Source organism: Physeter macrocephalus, chromosome 19 (assembly GCF_002837175.3).
Source record: "Physeter macrocephalus isolate SW-GA chromosome 19, ASM283717v5, whole genome shotgun sequence".
Classification (NCBI taxonomy): domain Eukaryota; kingdom Metazoa; phylum Chordata; class Mammalia; order Artiodactyla; family Physeteridae; genus Physeter; species Physeter macrocephalus.
The window spans coordinates 38,120,227-38,144,885 of NC_041232.1; the positions used below are offsets into that span (position 1 = coordinate 38,120,227).

At 38.9% G+C, this 24,659-nt stretch overlaps 1 protein-coding gene across 6 annotated transcripts in view; it reads right to left on the minus strand.

Moving 5' to 3' along the window:
* OSBPL1A (oxysterol binding protein like 1A) overlaps positions 1–24,659 on the minus strand; it is a 221,389-nt gene that overhangs the window by 19,769 nt on the left and 176,961 nt on the right. For all 6 annotated transcript variants that reach the window (XM_024121011.3, XM_028480699.2, XM_028480698.2 and 3 more), the window contains one exon: positions 14,780–14,855. In XM_024121011.3, the coding sequence (XP_023976779.1) occupies positions 14,780–14,855 (76 nt within the window). The remainder of the gene's footprint in view (positions 1–14,779; positions 14,856–24,659) is intronic.

The following is a 24,659-nucleotide window of genomic DNA, read 5'->3' on the forward strand; positions in this document are numbered from 1 at the left end:
TTGTGAACTGGGGTACTAGAAGGCTATTGTGTATTTCACAGGATAGGTTTTAAATTCTATCTGCTAGAATGACACAATCACAGTATACTTCCAAAAATAATTTAATGATTGGGCAGGAGTCCTCTGACCTGAACTGCAACCTTTCAACTCTGCTTACCATATCCTGCCAGCAAACAGTCACACCATGAGATCTTTAACAAATTCATTAGGTAGCAAACTTATCTTGGTTTTCTCTGGAATAGTCTGATGATCTTTCCAACCTTCCACCTACTATTATTTACCTTTCCCGTGAGAATCACATCTTTCATGAAGCCTGCTGACTAAAGTCATGATCACGTGAACAATCCCAAGGTGCCATCGAGGTTGAATGCCACCTGTCTTGGCTCTGACTTTCCCCCTCTAAACATCCACATTCTTAACAGATATGCACAATTAAAAATAAAGTAACCTTCACAAAACTACTATCGGAATGCATAAAAAAAAAAAGCTCATTCATTAGCATAAAATACTGCAGAACGCAGACAGACATGTAGCAGCTCAATGTAATGAAAAGAAATGGTAGGTTTATTGCTGCCTCACTGGGAAGACAAAGGAGAACGGGAATGTATAAGGAGATGAAGAAAAGAAGGCTTTACTATATACACCCTAAGATCTCAGTAAATGCAAAAATTCACTGCTGGGGCCAAGTCAAGAAAGCTGGGACTGCCAAGGCTTTTCTTACTTGAGATATCTTAGACTCTATTTCTTCTACTTAATAATATCTTCATGAGTTTTTTCTTAAAAAAAAAAAAAAAAAACCACAAAAACTAATAGAGGAATATGTAATTCTCAGTCATGGAAGTAAAGACATGAAAATGCTCCTCTCCTCAGAGGCAAAGCACCTCCAACAGTTTGGGATACAATGCTGGGTGTTTACACACACGTGTGTGTACACACATATACCTTATCGGATTTTTTTAATGCATGGGATCTGCTCTATGTATTGGCTCATCACTTGCCTTTTTTTTGCTGTTCCTGCGTTTGGAGGTCTTACATACACGTACATTACATCACCGAGTCCATCAAGTTCTTTGTAATCGCTGCACTGCGCAGTGCTAAGATGTCAGAATCAGACTGAGTTCCACTGCAGGCTTTCACATTTACTAGATGTGTGACTCTGGCCAAGTTAAACTCTGCCAGTTTCCTTATCAATAACATGGCACTAATATAACAGTGTATATAACATAATCTACTACAAAGCATTGCTATAAGACTAATATTTGCTATATGTATTTGTTAAATTTTTTTTAAAGTCTATCTATAGATATACCATAAAGTATTTAATCTTATCCTTTAGAGCATGAACAAATATGGTTTTAAAGAAAATTTCTGTAATTGGGATTTCTGGGTCAAAGGTGTGTGCTCATTGAAAATTTTTACAGTTACTACCAAGCTGAATGCCTTCAACCCTTCAACCCTTTATCAATTTGTACTCCTACCAATGCTTCTGGGAAGTCAGATTTTCTTTTAACATCAAAGGGAAGGGCACTACTTCCAATCTGTTCAATCAATCATGTTCATTTTCTTTACACAACTATTTAATTCAAGAATAGTCAAATGTTGTAATGGTGCTGGGTAGTTCATGTATAACTCTAGAACGAAGATTAAAAGACATAAGTATTAAAAGTAACTATAACTATGATAATTTGTTAATGGATACACAATGTAAAAAGATGTAAATTGTGACACCAAAAACATAAAATGGCAGGGAGTGTACAAATGTAGAGCTTTTGTATGTGTTTGAAGTTAATTTGTTATCAGCTTAAAACAGACTGTTACAACTATAAGATATTTTACATAAACCTCATGGTAACTACAAAGCAAAAAACCTATAGTAGATACACAAAAGATAAAGAAAAAGGAATTTAAGCATACCAACTACAGAAAATCATCAAATTCACAAAGGAAGAGAGGAAGAGGAAAGGAACAAAGGAACTACAAAAAACAGCCAGAAAACAATGAACAAAAGAGCAATAGTGAAACCACATCTATCAGTAATTACTTTGAATGCAAATGGACTAAATTATCCAACCAAAAGACACAGAGTGGCTGAATGGGTTAAACAAAAAACAGAAAACACCAAGAACCAACTATGCTGACTACAAGAAATTCACTGCAGCTCTAAGGACACACACAGATAGAAAGTGAGAGGATAGAAAAAGATATTCCACGCCAATGGAAACAAAAAGAAAGCAGGGGTAGTTATACTTACATTAGACAAAACAGATTTTAAGCCAAAGAATGTAACAAGACACAAAGAAGGTCATTATATAATGTAAAGGGGTCAATTCATCAAGACGATATAACAATTATAAATATTTATGCACGCAAAATAGGGACCTAAAAGCAAATAGTAACAGATCTTAAAAGAGAAATAGACAGCAATACAAGAAAAGCAGGGGATTTCAATTCTCTACTTTCAACAAGGGACAGATCATCCAGACAGAAAATCTTAGTAAGGAAACAATGGGTTTAAACAACATGTTAGACCAACAGACCTAAGAGACATATACAGAACATTCCGTGTAATAAAGGAATACACAATTCTTCTCAAGTGTATATGGAACACTCTCCAGGATAGACTATATATTAGGCCACAAAACAAGACAATAGGGCTTCCCTGGTGGCGCAGTGGTTGAGAGTCTGCCTGCCAATGCGGGGGACACAGGTTCGTGCCCCAGTCTGGGAGGATACCACGTGCCACGGAGTGGCTGGGCCCATGAAGCTGTGGCCACTGGGCCTGCGCGTCCGGGGCCTGTGCTCTGCAACGGGAGAGGCCGCAGCAGTGAGGGGCCCACGTACCGCAGAAAAAAAAAAAAAAAAAAAAACGACAATAAATTTAAAAATAGTAAAATCATATCAAGCATCTTTTCTAACCAAAATGTTATAAAATTAGAAATAAATTACAAAAAGAAAACTGGGAAATTCACAAATACGTGAAAAGTAAACATGCTACTAGACAACCAATAGGTCAAAGAAGAAATCAAAAAATATCTTGAGACTAATGAAAATGGAAATACAACATACAAAACTTACAGGATGCAGCAAAAACAGCTCTAAGAAAGAAGTTCATGGCAATAAACACAGTAACAAACAAGATCTCAAACAGCCTAACTTTACACCTCAAGGAACTAGAAGTCCAAAATTAGTAAAGGAAGGGTAACAAAGATCAGAGTGAAAAGAAATGAAACAGAGACTAAAAAGATAAATGCAACTAAGAGATGTTTTAAAAAAAAAAAAGATAAAATAGACAAATCTTTAACTATACTCACCAAGAAAAAGAGAGAGAGGACTCAAATAAGTAAAATTATAAATGACAGAGACGATACTACAACTGATGCACAAAGGATCATGAGAATGCTGTGAACAATTATATGCTAACAAATTGGACAATCTAGAAGAAATGGATAAATTTCTAGAAACATACAACCAACCAAAATTGAATCATGAAGAAATAGAAAATCTGAACTGATCAATTCCTAGTAAGGAGATTGAAGCAGTAATCAAACACCTGCCAACAACAAAAATCCAAGACCAGATGTCTTTACTGGTGAATTCTGCCAGACATTTAAAGAAGCATGAATACTGATCCTTCTCAAACTATTCAAAGAAACAGAAGAGGAGAGAACACTTGCAAACTCATTTTACAAGGTCAGCATTATCCTGACACCAAAACCAAAGACAAAAGCAGACAAAGAAAAGAAAATTATAGGCCAATATCCCTGATGAACACAGATGCAAAAGTCAAGAAAATATTAGCAAACTGAACTCAACAATATATTTAAAGGGTCATACACCATGATCAAGTGGGTTTTATTCCAGGTAAGCAGGATGGTTCAATACAAGCCAATCAATAAATGTGATATATGACATTAATAAAACGATGGATAATCTCAATAGATGCAGAAAAAGCATTTGACAAAATTCAACATCCTTTCATGATAATAACTCTCAACAAAGTGGGTATAGAGGAAGCATACCTCAACATAATAAAGGCCATATATGAGAAGCCCACAGCTAACATCATACTCAGTGGTGAAAAGCTGAACACTCTTCCTATAAGATCAGAAATAAGACAAGGATGCCCACTCTCACCACTTTTATTCAACATAGTACTGAAGTTCTAGCCAGCACAGTTATGCAAGAAAAAGAAATAAAAGGCATCCAAATCAAGAAGGAAGAAGTAAGATTATCTCTATTTGCAGATGCCATGATATTATATGTAGAAAACCCTAAAGACTCCACCAAAACACAATTAGAACTAATACATGAATTCAGTAAAGGTGCATGGTACAAAATCAACATACAAACATCAGTTGTGTTTCAATTCACCAACAACAAACTATCAGAAAGAAAAATTAAGAAAACAATCCCATTTCCAATAACATCAAAAAGAATAAAATAGTTAGGAATAAAATTAACCAAGGAGGTGAAAGAGCTATACACTGAAAACTGTAAGCCATTAATGAAAGAAACTGCAGAAGACACGAATAAATAGACAGATATTCTGCACTCATGGATTACAAAAGTTGTTAAAATGTCCAAACTACCCAAAGTGATCTAAAGATTCAATGCAATCCTTATCAAAATTCCATTTTTCACAGATACAGAAAAAACAATCCTGAAATTTGTATGGAACCACAAAAGACCATGAATAACCAATGCAATCTTGAGAAAGAAGAACAAAGCAGGAGGTGTCATGCTCCCAGATTTCAAACTGTATTACAAAGATATAGTAATCAAAACAGTACAGAATTGACATAGAAATAGACAGGCAGATGAATGGAATAGAATAGAGAGCCCAGAAATAAATCCATGCATTTATGGTCAATTAATTTTTGCTAAAGGAGCTGAGAATATACAATAGAGACAATCTAAGTGTCCGTCACTGGATGAATGGATCAAGAAAATGTGTGTGTGTGTGTGTGTGTGTGTGTGTGTGTGTGCATGTATATGTGTATGTGTGTGATCAAGAAAATGTGTGTGTGTGTGTGTGTGTGTGTGTGTGTGTGCATGCATATGTCTATGTGTGTATATATATACACACGCACACAAATATATACATACACACACACACGATATTATTTGGCCTTAGAAAAGAAGGCCATTTGTGACAACATGGATGAACCTGGAGGGCCTTATGCTAAGTGAAATAAACCAGACAGACAAAGACAAACACTGCATGGTATGGTATCACACATATGCGAACCTTAAAAAAAAAAAAAAAGTTGAACCAATAAAAACAGAGTAGAAAGTCGTTGCCAGGGGCTTCAGGGTGGGGAAAATAGGGAGAAGTTGGTAACAGGGTATACACTTTCAGTTATAATATGAATAAGGTCTGAGGATCTACTGTATAACATGGTGACATGACTACAATTGATAACACTGTTTAGTATAAATGAAATTTGCTAATAAGCGAGTAGAACTTAAATGTTCTCACCAAAAGAGGATACATATGCGAGGTGCTGGATGTGTTAATTAACTTGATGGGGGGAATCCTTTCACAATGTATACATATATCCAATCATCTTGATGTAGACTTTAAATATTTGTCAATTATATCTCAAAAAAAATCCACCAAGATTGTCTCTCTAAAGCAACTTGGCTGTACAGAAATATGCATATAGAAATAAAACTGTTTCAAAATAGCTTTAAAAAATTTTTTTAATTTAGCACCTACTAGGTGCCAGGCACTGTTTTAGACACTGGATTAAAAGTCTCATTATAGCCAATTCTGACGTGGAATGCCCTACTCTCTTCACTTAACTCTTGCATCTCCTCCCCGCTAGGATTTCAAGAGAGTTCAAGTCTCTCCTCCTCGACTATTCCAGTACTCATTGATTTCTCGCCTATTCCAGCTCCTGGAGCACCAGAGTCTGTATTGCACAATGTAGCATCTGATCACATATACAGCCTGCTGCTATGTCAGGGGTACTAACCAGCTTATCTTGCTAACTACACAGTAATACAATTCCTGAGGTGAGGGATAATATCTTATACTCCACCTGCATCCTCATCACCTCAGGGAGAGCAGAGCACACTGCAGGCACCCCTGCCCTATGTGCTCCTGTATGTTTCCACTGCCCCCTGAGTTTACTCCTATTTGGGCATTTATCACAGTGCACTAGACTCTCCTGACTCTTTCACTGGAATACAAACTCCCTGAAGTCAGAACCCTCTTGCTTAATGATGCACATAGTTCACATAGCAAAATGAGTGAAAAAGTAGGTTACAAAGCCACATGTTCAAAAATATTTTAATTTTGTAAAATACATGTTTTATAGACACATATTAGAAGGTAGTAGCACCAAAAAGTTAACAGTGGTTGACTCTAGGAGTTGGTAGTCCAGGTAATCTAACACTTTCAGCCTGGCAAAAGGAAGGGATGGGGAAGCTGACAACCTTGCACCGCAGAAAGGAGACGGCCTTACGACATACACGCTGACATTAGGCTCATCGTAAAACAGACAAGAGAAAAGCATGGTGGAAAAAGAGAACAACAAAATATACTGAGGTTAGTCCAGTCCTGGGTTCCAGAGACAGTAGAGCGTTGTGATTAAAGGAATGCCTTCTGAACAGAAGGCACAACGGTGGCTGCCAGGGCTGGGGGGTAGGGAGGTGGGGAGTTGTTGTTTAAGGGGTGCAGAATGTCAGTTCCACGAGATGAAAAGAGTTACCTGGGTGGTAACGGCAGCATAACGTGAATGTACAAACGCCACTGAACTGCACGCTTAAAAATGGTTAAAATGGTAAATACTGTGCTCTGTGTTTCACCACAACTGAAAAATAAAAGAATGGGCTCTGAGAGCACACGCCCCTTGCTACCTGATGCTTGCATCACTATGAGTCCCTCACCCCTCCGCCAAATGGGGGCTTCATTATGTACCTCACAGGGCCTATCAGGATTAATTAGTTCATACAAAACACTCAGAACAGTGTCAGGCATATGTTAAGTGAGCAATAAATGTTAGCTATGATCATTACTATTAATAGTACATTCAAGATTGCCAAGTCCTCCAAGGCTGTGTAGAGGCAAGGTGACTTTGAAGGTTGGGATACCTCATCCTGTCGCCTGGGCAGCTGAGCTGCAGAGAAGCCACTCAGATGGCAGCGTGGCTTGAGTTCCAACCTTAAAAGGTGAAGAAGTGAGGGAAGGACACCTGTTCCTTCCGGAGCCCCAGCCAGAAGACATCGCGTAGTCCCCGCTGCTGAGGCTCTCGCTGCTGGCTGGCTGTCCCGTCCAATCGCCAAGATGACAGGGGTTCACCAGGGTGGCGACATGAGCCCTGGCCCGTGACAGTATGTGACATAAATGATGCCATTTCTGGCTCTGCTCTCGTTTTCTACGTTTCGCTTTGTCACGCACAACAGCAGGGTGAGATTTATTTTAAAGGAAGTTAAAGGATTTATTCATTAAAGGAATGAAGAACTTTACCTAAGTTTGATTCTGAACATTTTTCCCTAAAAAATACTAGACTGACTATTAAACACTCACTGAGGGAATAAGAGACATGCTGGGGCGTGACAAGGCGTTTGGCGCTTCTGTCATGGCGGCTCAGATGGGAATCCAGGCCTAAGGACTTAATCTTTCATCTCTATAGTAACGCTGTATACGTTGCCATACCCTCACATAATCTCCCTGAGAAAATATGCGAGCAAGAATGGGACAGTCACATTGTCTACTAGCCATTGGCTGCTCACCACCAGTTGGCTAGACTTCATATGAGTCAGCAAGTCAATGAAATAGTGGTTTGTCAACTCTGGAAACCAAGGTACAAAGGACATGGTTTTATCACCCATTCAATGGGCAGACTATTTTTTAATCATTTGAAAAACTCCCAAAATTCTGAAAGGGTCTTTAAATCCTATTTTATAATCTAGAATAATTTAAACCCCTTCCTGCTTCTTTTAGTAACTCAGAATGTAAGCATTCAAGGAAATGAAAAGGCACATTTGTGGCCCAGGTAATAGACACAGAGTGGAAGGGACAGAAAAAGGCCTGAGGGAACATATACACATAGATCCAGATGGCCATAAAAACCACCTTGACTGCACAGAAGAGTCTAACATGCTATTTAAAATACAGCAATGGACTTGCAATTTTTTGCCTCTATTAGTCTGTACAATTACTGATATTTTAATTGTTAAAATCTACAGTTCCCTGGATATGTAATGAAAAAACTCGGTGATACAAACTATATTTCATTCCCTCTTGGAAATTCACAGAAACACTGTTTTCACTTACAATACAATGAAGTTTGGTATTGGATTTGTTAGATACTGTATACAACTAATTAGTACTGTATATAGTCCAATAATAGGAAAAGCAACAATGCATATTATGAAGGTCAAGTTTCAGGAAGAAACATGAGCTAGAATACTTTTATCACTGAGAGCTTCAGTCAGCTGGAAAAATTAAATATTTATGCCAGGCAATTCTATCTTGTGACCCAGCTAAAAGCAAAGTTTAAACGTATCCATACAAATTAATAGCAACTAATGATGAAACTGAAGAAACTCTTAACTGCAGTTGCTCATCAGCTGACACGCTGAGAAGAAAAAAAAGAGAAGGCTGCTTTGTCACTTAAGCACTATATAAACAAACAAGGCCAAGTTTGATCCCAACTGAAGTGGAAAATAACTTATATGTGTAACGCCGAGCACCGTAATGCCCAGCTGTGCAAATATTTGAGACCTGGGTTAGAGAGAGCAGCTCAGTTTAGGTCTTAAGTTAAGTCTGCCGGTGGGCAGGGTCCTCACCCAGGTGTGCGACCGAAGCACTAAGTGGGCTTCTAGGCTCTTCACCGATGGGCAGGCGCTGGCAGCAGCCTTGGCTCTGTGCCTTGGATGTGCCTTCTGTGACACCAGCTTGGCACTGGATCCTCCCTCCACAACAGCCCCGAAGATGTAAAACTTTACCCTTCTTACACGTAAGGGCCTTGGAGGGCCAAAGATCTCTTTCCCATTTTGGGCTACTCAGTCCCTTCCCTCTCCACAAGATGTCTATCATCTATTAGTTTACCATCACATAAGAGGTTCTTGCCATCTGAATACACGGATCATGCCCAAAGCAGTCACGCCAAGACCTTGCAAGTCAGCCCTTGGGGACCACTCTGGTTGAGCAGTCTGAACAAGCCTGCTGCTCTCACGCCTTTTGCTGTTGGCGAAACCACTGTTCCTCGGCTCTCACAGACCAGCCCCAGAGAACACAACACCCAGAAACAAAGGAACTATGCACAGGAAAGGGGTGTCTGCATGTGAGCTGAATGAACCACACTGTGGGCAACTGGATGCAACCAGTGGTAAAAACAGGGAGAAGAAGACAAGAAAAGCTTTGAGGGAAAAGATAAACAGATATTCCTTTCCCATTCTTCCTGCCTCGTAGCTGAATTTTTTCAGAGTTGGGAGGCCGTGTGAGTCCTCTTGATGGACAGCCACTAGGTGGGAATGTGGCAGCACAACGAAGGTGCGGGCTGGAAGCCTGGACCAGGTCCATGGTCTCCACACTGCAGTCACTCAGGGTACCCCGTGACTGTGGGCAGGGACGGATGCTTTAGGGGAACTGATCTGCAGGTGCTCGCCCTCCACACGCACTCCGGCCTAAGAACTGACAGGCCACGAACACACCTGCGTCGGACGTCACGCCATTGCTCTTTTCCCACATCTCCTTTTAAAATCGCCCTTCTTTTACCTGGGGTCCGGGGGAAGACACCCCTTACACCATCCTGAATTCTAGTATAGCAGTCCTGCTCTGATGTGTAAAAACCTTCAGGGCACCGAGTGAAGGGAGGTTTAGAAATACAGTACTGGTACAAGGAAGCCTCTTAAATCAAGGCACTGTTGCTCTGCAGGATGGCTCCCCGACTTTCCTGTTTTCGTTAAGGCAAAGACCCGACATCAGAAGTTCTTCCAGTCACTTCTCCCCTGTTGGGATATTCTGATTTCAGATCATTATAGAGTGAGGCGGTAGAGATGACAAATTTTGTTTAACTACTTTGCTTCTTCTGCCTCCTGTCTCTTAAGTCAGTATTTATAATGTACCAGTTTGGGCAAAGCTCCAAATCTTATCTAGAGCTGTATCTGGCTTATACTTAAAATTCAAGAATGGGACAGTTGTCACAGTGACATATACCAACGTGTTTATCTGAACCCAAAAATAACATCATGAGCTGACCCGGGATGCATCTGGTTCTGAGGTCATGCGGCAGACATTCTGCATCAAGGGAATGCGATGAATCTGAGGTTTTGAGGGAAAACATTTAAAGTGCATGGTAAGATAAAAAGCATTTCATGAAAAAAGATTATATTGGCAAGGTGCGTTTCAGGGAAAATATTTCAGTTTTCCCAACCCCTTCTCAATATTGCAAGGTGTATCTGAGTGAGAGGACACAGTTACAGAAACCAAAGTTGAGAGCCCTGGTAAAGCTTCTCCACTCCATTTCCCAGAGACCCAGATGCCCATGACTCCAAGGGAAGGTAATAAGACCTCCTGCAAGTTAGAGTTTCCCAATGTTGTTTCCAATAACACTGAGGGAAGTCCTATTGAGTCGTCAATTTATGGATCATAAAAAATTATTTTTGATGGATAATATATTACCATCTGATTTTTGACATATAGTCAGGAAAAGGTCAAAGAACCGAATGACATTGTTAGATACTAAAAAAAACACAGAACTCCTACTCCCATCTGTCTATTAATATGAGCAAGGCTTAATCCTTGAATCTATTAAAAAAAAAGAACTGTTACTGAAAATCCTGTCTCATTCTAGCAATGTGTGATATTCATTCTCAGATATCTCAGCCAAAGTGAAAAAAATCCTTTTTATGAATAACATTTTAGCTTTTATGTTATAATTTCATAAATTTTGTAATGTTTGTTATTTTGAACGCTCATGTAAGAATAACTTAAAACTTTTAGTACTAAAGTCTTATGGCCATAAAATATAAATTTTTAAATTTTAATTTAAATATGTATTTTTGTGATAGTGAAGTACAATAAGGTAATCAAAAAACCTTCAAAGATGAAAAAAATCAGGTTAGGGTAATATTCTATAGTAAATATGGGATGGAAATAGGAGTTAAAGGAGCAAACTAGAACTATTAAGTTTTCAAATCTTATACTCAAGTCTCTATGGAATTTGGTTGCGCTGGATATACCTTTCTGAATGATACAATATTTTCACTTTAAGAACTCGGTATTCATAATATAACAGACCTTCTTCACCCTCTTATAATAATCTAACACTAATGTTCTATGACTCCAAGACATTTAGCAGACGTGGTCTCAGGTGCAGGCGCCTACTCAAATTTTGTGCCTGGATGCCTCGCCTGCCTCACCCTGGTGCTGGCCCTGGTTTCCAAGTCACTAAGTATGGACACCCATGACCTAGCCTCTGGGTGAGTCCTGCAGACAAATCCTAAAGGGATGGGAGAGAAGAGGGGAAAGAAAACAGGGGAAACAGAAGACAATGGGATTACGAGACTAGAGTCCTTTAACAAAAGGACAATGGGAGTAAGGAAATAAGGAACAAAGAATTCAAACTACTAACCAACATCAAGTATTAATTCTGAGATGGGAAACTGTTTGGTAAATGCTTCAATCACAGAGAGATTTAGGATTTAATTCCATTTATGTAAAGTATTCATTTCATGTAGTATAACCCAACATTTGGTAACATAATCCTATCCAAAACAGACTGGGAGAAAAAAGGGTGTCATTAGTTTTGGAAATCTAAGTCTCTATATTCGTTTTAGAAAAAAGCAAAGTCAAATGTGTATGTATGTGGCAGTGGAGGATGGAGCAAGGTGAGCCCGGCTGGAGAAGGTGCTGCAGGGCACCGAGGCCCAGGATGACAAATGCCTGAAGACACGACCTCAGAAAGATGAAATTATACCTCGACCATACATGGCAGGTAAGCACCTATCACGTGTTCTTAAAAACCATGTCTTAAGGGATCAATGATACTATGCCATAAAACTGTATCATCATAAATGAGGGGCACTGATTTTTGAAAAAGTTGGCACCAGACCCCAGTTGAGTGTAGAACTGGGAGGTTTCCAGCAGGATGCCCACACTCCCCACCACTCTGATCTCATATGCTCCTCAAGTCGACAGAGACATCATGAAAAGCTACGGTTCAATATCAGACTTCTTCTGCTACTTTTAAGACTTATTATTACAAAATTAAGAAACTGGGAATGTGAAGCTATGGGAAAAGCCACCTGAAGGGTATGTCCATGGCTTCTGTAACTGAGATTTACCCACACAGAAAGGACCTGGAGTGAAGTATTTGGATTATTAAGTGTAATAGAATCATGAAAATGCAATGGGGGGGTTTAAAAAATGCCTTCACTTTGAAGTTAACTGTAATAAAATCTATGGATACTAATATCTTCTAATTTTTTACCTATTTTCCTCGCGGTTGGGGGTAGCAGGAGGCAGATATAAGAGGGGTCGATACGAAAAATTATTTAAAAATTTTTATTCTGGTGACGTTATTTGCATTTCTCTCTCAAGATACACCGCACTTTAAATCTCTATTGTGCTCAACGCTCACCCCCTTGGACTGATTCCGCTGCCCATGAGAGGGGAGACATGGCGCCCCAAGAACAATAACTTCCAAAGGCCAGATAACTGCCTTTCAATCACATTAATAAATATTAATAATTATTCATCTAGAATATTAGTCTCTTATAAAACCTCAGCAGAAAATACTTTCCCAAAATATTACCTCCCCTGCAGCTTTTTCTCTGTGATTTATTCAGAAAATTCTATAGATACAAGTTTCAAAACATTCCACGGTGCCCTTTCAACCCAAACAGCTCTGCTTGTATTTGCTTTATCTGTTTATGATTCAGCCTGTCTATGTGCACAAACAGTTCCACACCTAAAAATAAAGGTAAAACCATCCTTCTAGAGAAATAGAGCATCTTTCGAAGTACAACAGGCAGAAGCCAACAAGACATTATTTCCCGTCTTTTAAAAGAATGGATAGTTTCCATTTAGACAGAATGCTTGCTTTAGACATAAACTAGATGATTATCAGTCACTAGCCTGAACAAACTCATGACAACACCACTAAATCCAACACCCAGTGAGACAGGAGATGGTAGGTGACAGACTCAAGCAAGAGAAATACAGAAAGCTGTACTTTCCACGATTGCCAAAAAACACTAAACCACATCTGCAGTTTTCATACCCATTCTGTTGACCCAACAGCCTTAGACAAATGTGGTACCAATTCTACAGTAACTGTGGATTTCATTCACTAGCAGGTTATGAAATCAATTTAATGAGTTGCAATCAGCATTAATCTAATATAATAGAAAATATCATTTATTGTAAGGATGAGTATTCTTCTGTGGAACTGGTTTTCATTTTAAACACACATGCATATGTACATATTTACATACTGGATCCCAATGATAAATATGTTCACTAAGGGCTTGAAAAATATTAACTCTGTAGGATATAATTTTTTGTCCTGAAAATTTCAGTTCTTAAGAGACTAATATGTATAGTTATTTTATTTAAGAATATATACATTTGTCTAGATACATTTGGTTTGTCCTGATGAAACTTAATATAATCAAAATGGAATTAGAGCCCAGGTATTCTGATTCTCAAGTGTGATTAACTGTTGATAATAATGTTGAGCATTAAGCTAAACCAGGGTCTGTCCTGGACATTTTATATAAATTATCTTATTTATCTCTCAATCCAACTATAAGGTACAAATTACTCTCCTAACTTTACTCAGGGAAGCAAGGCAACAGGCTTAGGGTCTCACAGACAGGAGGCGGCAAGGCTGGGATAAAGCCCATTATCCAGCTACGAATCCTTCTCTCCATGCAGTAGGAGGAGAAAATATTTGTTTAAAATAAATGTTTCTGGAATTAGCTCCTTGGAAATTACATTTAGGAAGTCTCAGATGACATTACCCCATGTAGAGAAGAAGGGCATTTAAAAAATGCCAACATGGGCACACAAGCAGCCAAAAGGATTTCAGGCATCAGAATGAAAATGTTTAGAAAGTGACTATACTTCCCGGTACAAGGAAAGTTCTTGGAGTACTCAGGCTGCACATTAAATTGCAAAATTAAGAAACATAATCTGCAGGCAGATTCTTTAGCAGTTCAGGACTCACATATTTTAAAATTTTCATCATTCTAGTTGGTCAAAGGTCATGCTAGAAGAATTAAGAGAACTTTACTCAGAATCCTAGCCTGACTGTTGTCAGGGTGGTGACGTGGACTACTATTTTAAAGGGAATCTAAGGAGTTATATAATAGTAAATTTTGCCATCCGTCACCCTCCCCCGCAAAATCAGATCCACCTGCACAGATAACTAAGTTGGGACACATTCCAAATATCTAACATACACCACACTTACAAGGTACAAAAACCAGCTCTGTGCACAGAAGCGTAAGTGAAATTATATTCTATACTGTGGGGACTCTGTTCTTTTTGAGCCTTTCTGGGTGACTCTATAGGGAAATACAAATGTGGAGCATTTTCTTTTTCTACTTTCTTACAATGAAAAGTCATATTAAATGGCATAAAAAGTGGTTCAAATTCTGTGAGGAAAACCTGATATAAGACTTTTCCTAATTTCTGATTCTCAAAAGTTTTCATAAACATTGTTGTGCATCACTTTTATGCCAACATTAGGATTCCCTTCTAAAGGATATGCATGAAACATCTATCAGCTTAATATTATAGAACTGATAGTTAATTTACCATTCCAATACATTTTCTGAGGATGCTCCAGATGCTGAAGTCATTTCTGGAAAACATAGGGGAGGGCAAGCTTGTTCTGAAAAAAGAAAACAAAAATAAAGACTTAATGTTAATACCACTGGCATTAGGAAAAAAAGCTATTGTCAATAATCTGAGAGCCACAGGCATACATGTATAGAGACACCATGAAAACATGCAACATGTACATATGGCCAACAGGTTCATGAAAAGATGCTCAATATCACCAGTCATTAGGGAAATGCAAATTAAAACCAAAATGAGATATCACCTCACACTTGTTAGAATAGCAAGACAAGGGATTACAAACGCTGGCGTGAATGTGGAGAAAAGGGAAGGCTGTGCACTGTTGGTGGGATTGTAAGCTGGTACAGCCACTACAGAAAACGGTACGGAGAGTCCTCAAAAAATTTAAATTGAACTCCCATACGATCCGGCAATTCCACTTCTGGGAATATATTAAAAGGAAATGAAAATACTAACTTGAAAAGATGTCTGCACCCCCATGTTCACAGCAGCATTATTTACAATAGCCAAGACATGGTGGTATGAAATCAATCATTTAAGAAAATGTGGTATGTGTGTCTCTCTCTCTCTCTCTGTCTCTCAGACAGACAGACAGAAAGACACACACACACACGGAATATTATTCAGCCATAAAAAATGAGGAAAACCTACCATTTGCAACAAAACTGATGGACCTTAAAGGCATTATATTAACTGAAATAAGTCAGACAGAGAAAGACAAATACGACATGATCTCACATGTGGAATCTAACAACAAAAAACCAAATCAAACTCAAAGAAAAAAGATCAGATTTGTGGTTGCCGGAGGTGGGTTTGAAGAGAAAGGGAATTGGACGAAGGTGGCCAAAAGGTACAAACTTCCAATTATAAGATAAATAGGGATGTGATGTACAACATGACTCTAGTCAACACTGTAAGACTTAAGTAAGATATACTGTAGTTGTTAAGAAAGTAGATCCTAAGAGTTCTCATCAGGAGAAAAAAAAATTTTTCTTTTTATCTGTATAAGCTGATGGATGTTAACTAAACCTACTGTGGTAATCATGTCACAATATCGTGAAATGTAATATCCATGAACTCAAACCATCGTGCTGTGCACCTTAAGCTTAGTGATGTATATCAATTATTTCTCAATAAAACTGGAAAAAATGTGCACAGACAGGATAAAATAGGGTCAATCTGGGCTTGTATCCCTATGCACTGCTATTTTGGGCCCTGAAAAGTTCCACAGCAGATCAACTGGCCCCACGTCTTCGGAACCGTTCTGATCCGAATCCTCTTAATCCTCCTGTGCTGGTGTCCAGCTGCTTAAACCACCTCAGAAGTACACTGTCCTTTCATGTGCTGGCATATCTGACCTGCTCTTTGGTCCAAGACAGACCTATCATACTCTGATACTCAATAAATTACTCTAGTAGCTGTTAAATAATGGAAACAAAAAATGTCATTACAGAACCTAGCTTCAGGTTTTTAAGAAATTAATTGTATCATATCAGTACTTTCCCAAAGAGGCTGACATAGGACCAAACTCAGCAGCTCTGGATGGACTGGAAAAGCCTTTGCAAATTAACCTCTACAGAGGAGCGTTTCCAAAGCCTCTGCAGGGGTAAGGAAACAGCCAAGAGAAGGGCGGCTGTCGGTGGCAAAGGGTCTGTGGCTCAGATGAGCAAGCACACTGAGCTCCGGCATCCTGAGGCCTCAGCACCACCAGGGGCAGGAGCAGGAGGTGCCCAGAACAACTTGCTGAAACACCGTTGTAACAATGCCTTCTTTTTCATTATCTTAGGTTCTGGCCAGGGATGCTGGTTTTCCAGGTGCTGTTTGAAATATACTCATGTAACTGAAATATTAAAGAAAATATTAAATTAAAATTTTTATCTTCTAAAGAATCTCTGTTCTATAAACTGATTAATTTGAATTATAGAAGTTAATGAAATTTTAAGTTTTTAAGTAAATAATATTTTACGATCCTCTGTGGTAAAATCTTTCTGATTTTTCCTTTTTTTTTAGGAACACACACTGCTCATTTGGCAGATCTGTCATCTACCCAATCTGCTGGATAAGTGGCCACAGATGGTATTTAAATCACATTCTCTACAATCCAAGACTATCAATCTCAGTGACATGAACAACTGAATCCAGGGACAGAATCCTTGCCATTACCTACCATGTGCATGTAGAATAGAGTTTCAGAGTTGCATATCAACTAAATTTTTCATCTCATCTATTATAAAGTCAGTCAGAAATGTAACATATATCTAGGAAGTTATGAGTCCAAAATAAGTTTTGTGAAGACTGAATAAGGGGCTGTAATTCCCCCCAACAAATGCTCACGTTAAATGCATATGTATACATTACTATTCTGATTAAAGGCAAGAATAGCAGAAAAACAAGAAATATTTTGGAAGCAAGAAAGCAGAAGAGACATCCAAGCTTTATTTTTATTCTCAATTTAGAAAGAATCACAGGGTTGCCAGCCAAGAATCCCACCCAGAAATATCCTGTACTCATTTTTGTGCACATAACTCTTTGTGGTGTTCTATGAAAATGTAATTACTCATTAATGAGGCCAGATAATCTGCAACCTGAGTTATCTATTCTGGAACACAACCAGAAAGCAGAGGTGAAGGGAAAGGGCCATCACGAAGCCCGTGCTGTCTTCTTGTGTAGGACACGCAGAGCCGAATGCAAACCCTCCTTCAGACCACATGGTGTGTAGCACACTGAGGAGAGGCAGCAAGAGGGACACCAGCCCACACGGCCATGCAGGAGCTGGGTCCCAAGTAAACGACCACAGGGCTGCTGACTGCATCTAGATCAACAGCATGATGAGGCTGCCAAGAGAACAAAGCCAGAACATTCCCCAGGGCAGCTCTGCAAAGGTCAGACCAGAGCTGGGATTCAGACCCATGTGCCACTTTTAAAAGGAGGACACATGAGAGGCCAGGCGAAGGTGTCTGGAGAACAGCTCTTACAAGCAATGGCTGAAGGAAACGTGTGGTCTAGAAGAAACAGAAGAAACTGGAGGTCTGGGAACAGGGGGCGTGACAGAGGTGTCAGGGCATTTAGAGGACGGGGCCAGGGGGGCAGGAATAACGGCATCCACACACCCACAGCCCTACCGCAGTCCCTGCACCCCTCTGCCTGCTTCGTCCCTCTCCAAGGCACTGATCATCACGTGACGCACTGCAGGGCACCCCTGAGTATCTGCTATGTCCCCCAAGTATAGTACATAAGCTTCCGGAGGACTCACGTTTCATCTACTGCTGTATCTCACTGCCCAGGACAAGCCCAACACAGGGGAGGAGTTTAAGTATTTGTTGAATGAGCTTTGGAATTTATAAGGCCTTTTGGTATACATTATTGCTTTCATAAAGAATTTGGTTTATCTTGTGCTACTGAAGACATTAGGGCTAGGACTCTTGGTGGAAGTTACAGGACACCTAACGTAAAGCTAACATAAACTTAATATAACATAAAGCTAACATAACAGCTACCATAAAATATAACCTGTCTTATAATTAATTCCAAATAGGGGAGACAAGAGAGTCTCAACAAGGAAGTGTTTCAAACAGATGCTGGAGGATGCCTTTCAGTCATGGCCCAGAAAGGCATTCCTGCACTGGGTGGGAAGTTGGTCTCCATCAGCTAGGCCAGGGATGTTGCTAAACATCCCACAGGAAACAAGACAGGTCTGCACAACAAAAAGTTATCCAGCCTCTAATGTCAGTAGTGCCAAAGTTGAGAAACCTGTCATAGAAATACAACTAGGGCTTCATAGATAATTTTAAATTTTGTAGTGCCTTTATTAAAAAAAAAAAGTAAAAACGAACAAGATAGATTAATATTAACAATATATTTGATTTAACCCAACATGTCCAAAATATCAGCACTTCAACATGTAATCAATATAAAAATATTAATGAGATATTTTATACTTTTTCCCATACCAGGTCTTCAAAATCCAGTGTTGATTTTACACTTAGAGCACATCACAAGTTAGCCACTAAATTTTTGACGAAGTGAAATGTAGTCTTACCAAAGCAATAAAGTTATGTTTAATGGCAACATATTTTATACTGCGTCATTTTTACAAACTATATTACAAAATTAACATAATAAACCTATATTAATTAAAATTAAATAAGACTACAAATTCAGTTTCGTGCTCACACTAGCCACGTTTCAAGTGTTCAAAAATCACCTGTGGCTACAATTGGACATAATGGATTTCTGTGATTACTTCTGAAAACAAAAGGATAGGAATGTTCTCAGATTATGGGGGAAGACTAAAAAATTACTCAAATTTCAAGAGTCTAAAGTCAAGGAGAAGCAAAACGGTCCACAGCCCAATCATCAAGAAAATGCTAAATCTGCAGTATTATTTAGAGAGAATAGATTTTTTTTAATTAGGTAGATTAAAATTTTTAAAAATGATTTATACTGAAAAGGATATGTTTTTATATTTTAAATTTTCACTCCTTCCATGGGGGGGTGCGGGGAGGCGGGTAAGAATTCCCTAACGATCTTGGATGAGGAGATGCTACTCCAGGCAGAAAATAGAGCAGTGGCAGGCAGGCCTCAGAATTTCCAGGCTGAGAGCACAGATCAATTATTCTCTTCCCTTTGAGTTGATCTGAGAGTCATTATCCTGAATTCTATGCTTCCTTTTTCCCTTTACACAGAGAGAAAACACCCTGTACCAGGGACTGAGAGTGATGCACCCCGGCTCTATTTTCAACCATACAGATGCCGCTCTGACTATGGACACAACGACACAATGACTGGTCTTTAAGGGAAAGCTCCCATCCCACTCGCTTCATCTCCGTGATGCACGCGGCTCACCCGGCTGCCCTGCCACTGCACCACCAACACAGGGTGTACACAGACCCCGAGCTGAACCACGTTAACCTGTGAAGCGTGACTCACAAATGCTGTGCTGGGATCCCTTTGCTCCAAACACACTGCGCAAGTTCAGGAGATCACTGGCCCCCAGGTCTTTGGTACATGCTTTTTTTTTCCTAAGATTTTTTTGGTGTGGACTATTTTTAACGTCTTTATTGAACGTGTTATTACAATACTGATTGTTTTATGCTTTGCTTTTTTTGGCTGCGAGGCATGTGGGATCTTAGCTCTCCCACCAGGGATTGAACTAGCAGCCCCTGCACTGGAAGGCGAAGTCCTAACCACTGGACGGACAGGGAAGTCACTGGGAGATGCTTTTTTTTTTTTTTGTCATCTTTATTGGAGTAAAATTGCTTTACAATGGTAGTTTCTGCTGTATAACAAAGTGAATCAGTTATATGCATACATATATCCCCATATCCCTTCCCTCCTGTGTCTCCCTCCCACCCTACCTACCCACCCCTCTAGGTGGTCGCAAAGCACCAAGCTGATCTCCCTGTGCTATGCAGCTGCTTCCCACTAGCTATCTATTTTACATTTGGTAGTGTATATATGTCCATGCCACTCTCTCACTTCGTCCCAGCTTACTCTTCCCCCTCCCCGTGTCCTCAAGTCCATTCTCTACATCTGTGTCTTTATTCCTGTCCTGCCCCTAGGTTTATCAGAACCATTTTTTTTAAGGTACCATACATATGTGTTAGCATATGGTATTTGTTTTCCTCTTTCTAACTTACTTCACTCTGCATGACAGACCACCTCACTACACCCACCTCACCATCCACCTCACTATAAATAACTCAATTTCATTTCTTTTTATGGCTGAGTAATATTCCATTGTATATATGTACCACATCTGCTTTCTCTATTCATCTGTCGATGGACACTTAGGCTGCTTCCATGTCCTGGCTATTGTAAATAGTGCTGACCGGTGTGAGATGTTATCTCATTGTAGTTTTGATTTGCATTTCTCTAATGATTAATGATGTTGAGCATTCTTTCATGTGTTTGTTGGCAATAAGTATATCTTCTTTGGAGAAATGTCTATTTAGGTCTTCTGCCCATTTTTGGATTGGGTTGTTTATTTTTTTAATATTGAGCTGCATGACCTGCTTGTATATTTTGGAGATTAATCCTCTGTCAGTTGCTTCGTTTGCAAATATTTTCTCTCATTCTGAGAGTTGTCTTTTCATCTTGTTTATGGTTTCCTTTGCTGTGCAAAAGCTTTTAAGTTTCATTAGGGCCCATTTGTTTATTTTTGTCTTTATTTCCATTTCTCTAGGAGGTGGGTCAAAAAGGATCTTGCTGTGATTTATGTCAGAGAGTGTTGTGCCTATGTTTTTCTGTTAAGAGTTTTATAGTGTCTGGCCTTACATTTAGGTCTTTAATCCATTTTGAGCTCATTTTTGTGTATAGGGTTAGGAAGTGTTCTAATTTCATTCTTTTACATGTAGCTGTCCAGTTTTCCCAGAATCACTCATTGGAGAGGCTGTCTTTTCTCCATTGTTTATTCTTGCCTCCTTTAGCAAAGATAAGGTGAACATATGTGTATGGGTTTATCTCTGGGCTTTCTATCCTGTTCCATTGATCTATATTTCTGTTTTTGTGCCAGTACCATACTGCCTTGATGACTGTAGCTTTGTAATATAGTCTGAAGTCCAGGAGCTTGAATCCTCCAGCTCCATTTTTCTTTCTCAAGATTGCTTTGGCTATTCGGGAGTCTTCTGTATTTCCATACAAATTGTGAAATTTTTTGTTCTAGTTCTGTGAAAAATGCCAGTGTAGTGTGATAGGGATTGCACTGAATCTGTAGATTGCTTTAGACAGTAGAGTATTCCTAGATATTTTATTCTTTTTGTTGCCGTGGTAAATGGGAGTGTTTTCTTAATTTCACTCTCAGATTTTTCATCATTAGTGTATAAGAATGCCAGAGATTTCTGTGCATTAATTTTGTATCCTGCTACTTTACCAAATTCATTGATTAGCTCTAGTAGTTTTCTGGTGGCATCTTTAGGATTCTCTATGTATAGTATCATGTCACCTGCAAACAGTGACAGTTTTACTTCTTCTTTTCCAGTTTGTACTCCTTTTATTTCGTTTTCTTCTCTGATTGCCGTGGCTAGAACTTCCAAAACAATGTTGAATAACAGTGGCGAGAGTGGACATCCTTGTCTTGTTCCTGATCTTAGAGGAAATGCTTTCAGTTTTTCACCATTGAGAATGATGTTTGCTGTGGGTGTGTCACATATGGCCTTTATTATGTTGAGGTAGTTTCCCTCTATGCCTACTTTCTGGAGAGTTTTTATCATAAATGGGCACTGAATTTTGTCAAAAGCTTTTTCTGCATCTATTGAGATGATCATATGGTTTTTATCCTTCAATTTGTTAATAAGGTGTATCACATTAATTGATCTGCATATATTGAAGAATCCTTGCATTCCTAGGATAAACCCCACTTGATCATGGTGTATGATCCTTTTAATGTGCTGTTGGATTCTGTTTGTTAGTATTTTGTTGAGGATTTTTGCATCTATGTTCATCAGAGATACTGGCCTGTAGTGTTTTTTTTGTGACATCTTTGTCTTGTTTTGGCCTTGTAGAATGAGTTTGGGAGTGTTCCTCCCTCTGCTATATTTTGGAAGAGTGTGAGGACAGGTGTTAGCTCTTCTTTAAATGTTTGATAGAAATCGCCTGTGAAGCCATCTGGTCCTGGGCTTTTGTTTGTTGGAAGATTTTTAATCACCGTTTCAATTTCAGTGCTTGTGATTGGTCTGTTTATATTTTCTGTTTTTTCCTGGTTCAGTCTCAGAAGTTTGTGCTTTTCTAAGAATTTGTCCCTTTCTTCCAGGTTGTCCATTTTATTGGCATATAGTTGCTTGCAGTAATCTCTTGTAATCCTTTGTATTTCTGCAGTGTCAGTTGTTACTTCTCCTTTTTCCTTCCTAATTCTCTTGAGTCTTCTCCTTTTTTCTTGATGAGTCTGGCTAATGGTTGGTTTATCGATTCTGTTTATCTTCTCAAAGAACCAACTTTTAGTTTTTTTAATCTTTGTAATTATTTTCATTTCTTTTTCATTTATTTCTGATCTGATCTTTATAATTTCTTTCCTTCTGCCAACTTTGGGTTTTTGTTCTTCTTCCTCTAATTGCTTTAGGTGTAAGGTTACGTTGTTTGAGATTTTTCTTGTTTCTTGAGGTAGGACTGTATTGCTATAAACTTCCCTCCTAGAACTGCTTTTGCTGCATCCCATAGGTTTTGGGTCATCATGTTTTCATTTGCATTTGTTTCTAGGTATTTTTTAATTTCCTCTTTGATTTCTTCAGTGACCTCTTGGTTATTTAGTAGTATATTGTTTAGCCTCCATGTGTTTGTATTTTTTACAGATTTTTTCCTGTAATTGATATCTAGTCTCAGAGCGTTGTGTGGTCAGAAAAGATACTTGATACGATTTCAATTTTCTTAAATTTACCAAGGCTTGATTTGTGACACAAGATATGGTCTATCGTGGAGAATGTTCCATGAGCACTTGAGAAGAAATTGTATTCTGTTGTTTTGGGATGGAATGTTCTATAAATATCAATTAAGTCCATCCAGTCTAATGTGCCTTTTAAAGCTTGTGTTTCCTTATTTATTTTCATTTTGGATGATCTGTCCATTGGTGAAAGTGGGGTGTTAAAGTCCCCTACTATTATTGTGTTACTGTTGATTTCTCCTTTTGTGGCTGTTAACATTTGCCTTATGTATTGAGGTACTCCTAGGTTGGGTGCATAAATATTTACAATTGTTATATCTCCTTCTTAGATTGACCCCTTGATCATTATGTAGTGTCCTTGTCTCTTGTAATACAGTCTTTATTTTAAAGTCTATTTTGTCTGATATGAGAATTGTTACTCCAGCTTTCTTTTAATTTCAATTTGCATGGAATATCTTTTTCCATCCCCTCACTTTCATAAATTTATTTATTTATTTATTTATTTTTGGCTTTGTTGGGTCTTCGTTTCTGTGCGAGGGCTTTCTCTAGTTGTGGCAAGCGGGGGCCACTCTTCATCGCAGTGCACGGGCCTCTCACTGTCACGGCCTCTCTTGCTCCGGAGCACAGGCTCCAGACGCGCAGGCTCAGTAGTTGTGGCTCACGGGCCCAGTTTGCTCCGCGGCATGTGGGATCTTCCCAGACCAGGGCTCGAACCCGTATCCCCTGCACTGGCAGGCAGACTCTCAACCACTGCGCCACCGGGGAAGCCCCATCCCCTCACTTTCAGTCTGTAGGTGTTCCTAGGTCTGAAGTTGGTCTCTTGTAGATAGCATATATATGGGTCTTATTTTTGTATCTACTCTGCCAGTGTATGTCTTTTGGTTGGAGCATTTGTAATCCATTTATATTTAAAGTAATTATAGATATGTATGTTCCTATTACAATTTTCTTAATTCCTTGGGGTTTGTTTTTGTAGGTCTTTTCCCTCTCTTGTGTTTCCTGCCTAGAGAAGTTCCTTTAGCATTTGTTGTAAAGCTGGTTTGGTGGTGCTAAATTCTCTTAGCTTTTGCTTATCTGTAAAGGTTTTAATTTCTCCGTCAATTCTGAATGAGATCCTTGCTGGGTAATCCTGGTTGTAGGTTTTTCCCTTTCATCACTTTAAATATGTCCTGCCACTCCCATCTGGCTTGCAGAGTTTCTGCTGAAAGATCAGCTGTTAACCTTATGAGGATTCCCTTCTATGCTATTTGTTGCTTTTCCTTTGCTGCTTTCAATATTTTTTCTTTGTATTTAATTTTTGATAGTTTGATTAATATGTGTCTTGGTGTGTTTCTCTTTGGGTTTATCCTGTATGGTACTCTCTTCACTTCCTGGACTTGACTGACTATTTCCTTTCCCATGTTAGGGAAGATTTCAACTATAATCTCTTCAAATATTTTCTTAGTCCATTTCTTTTTCTCT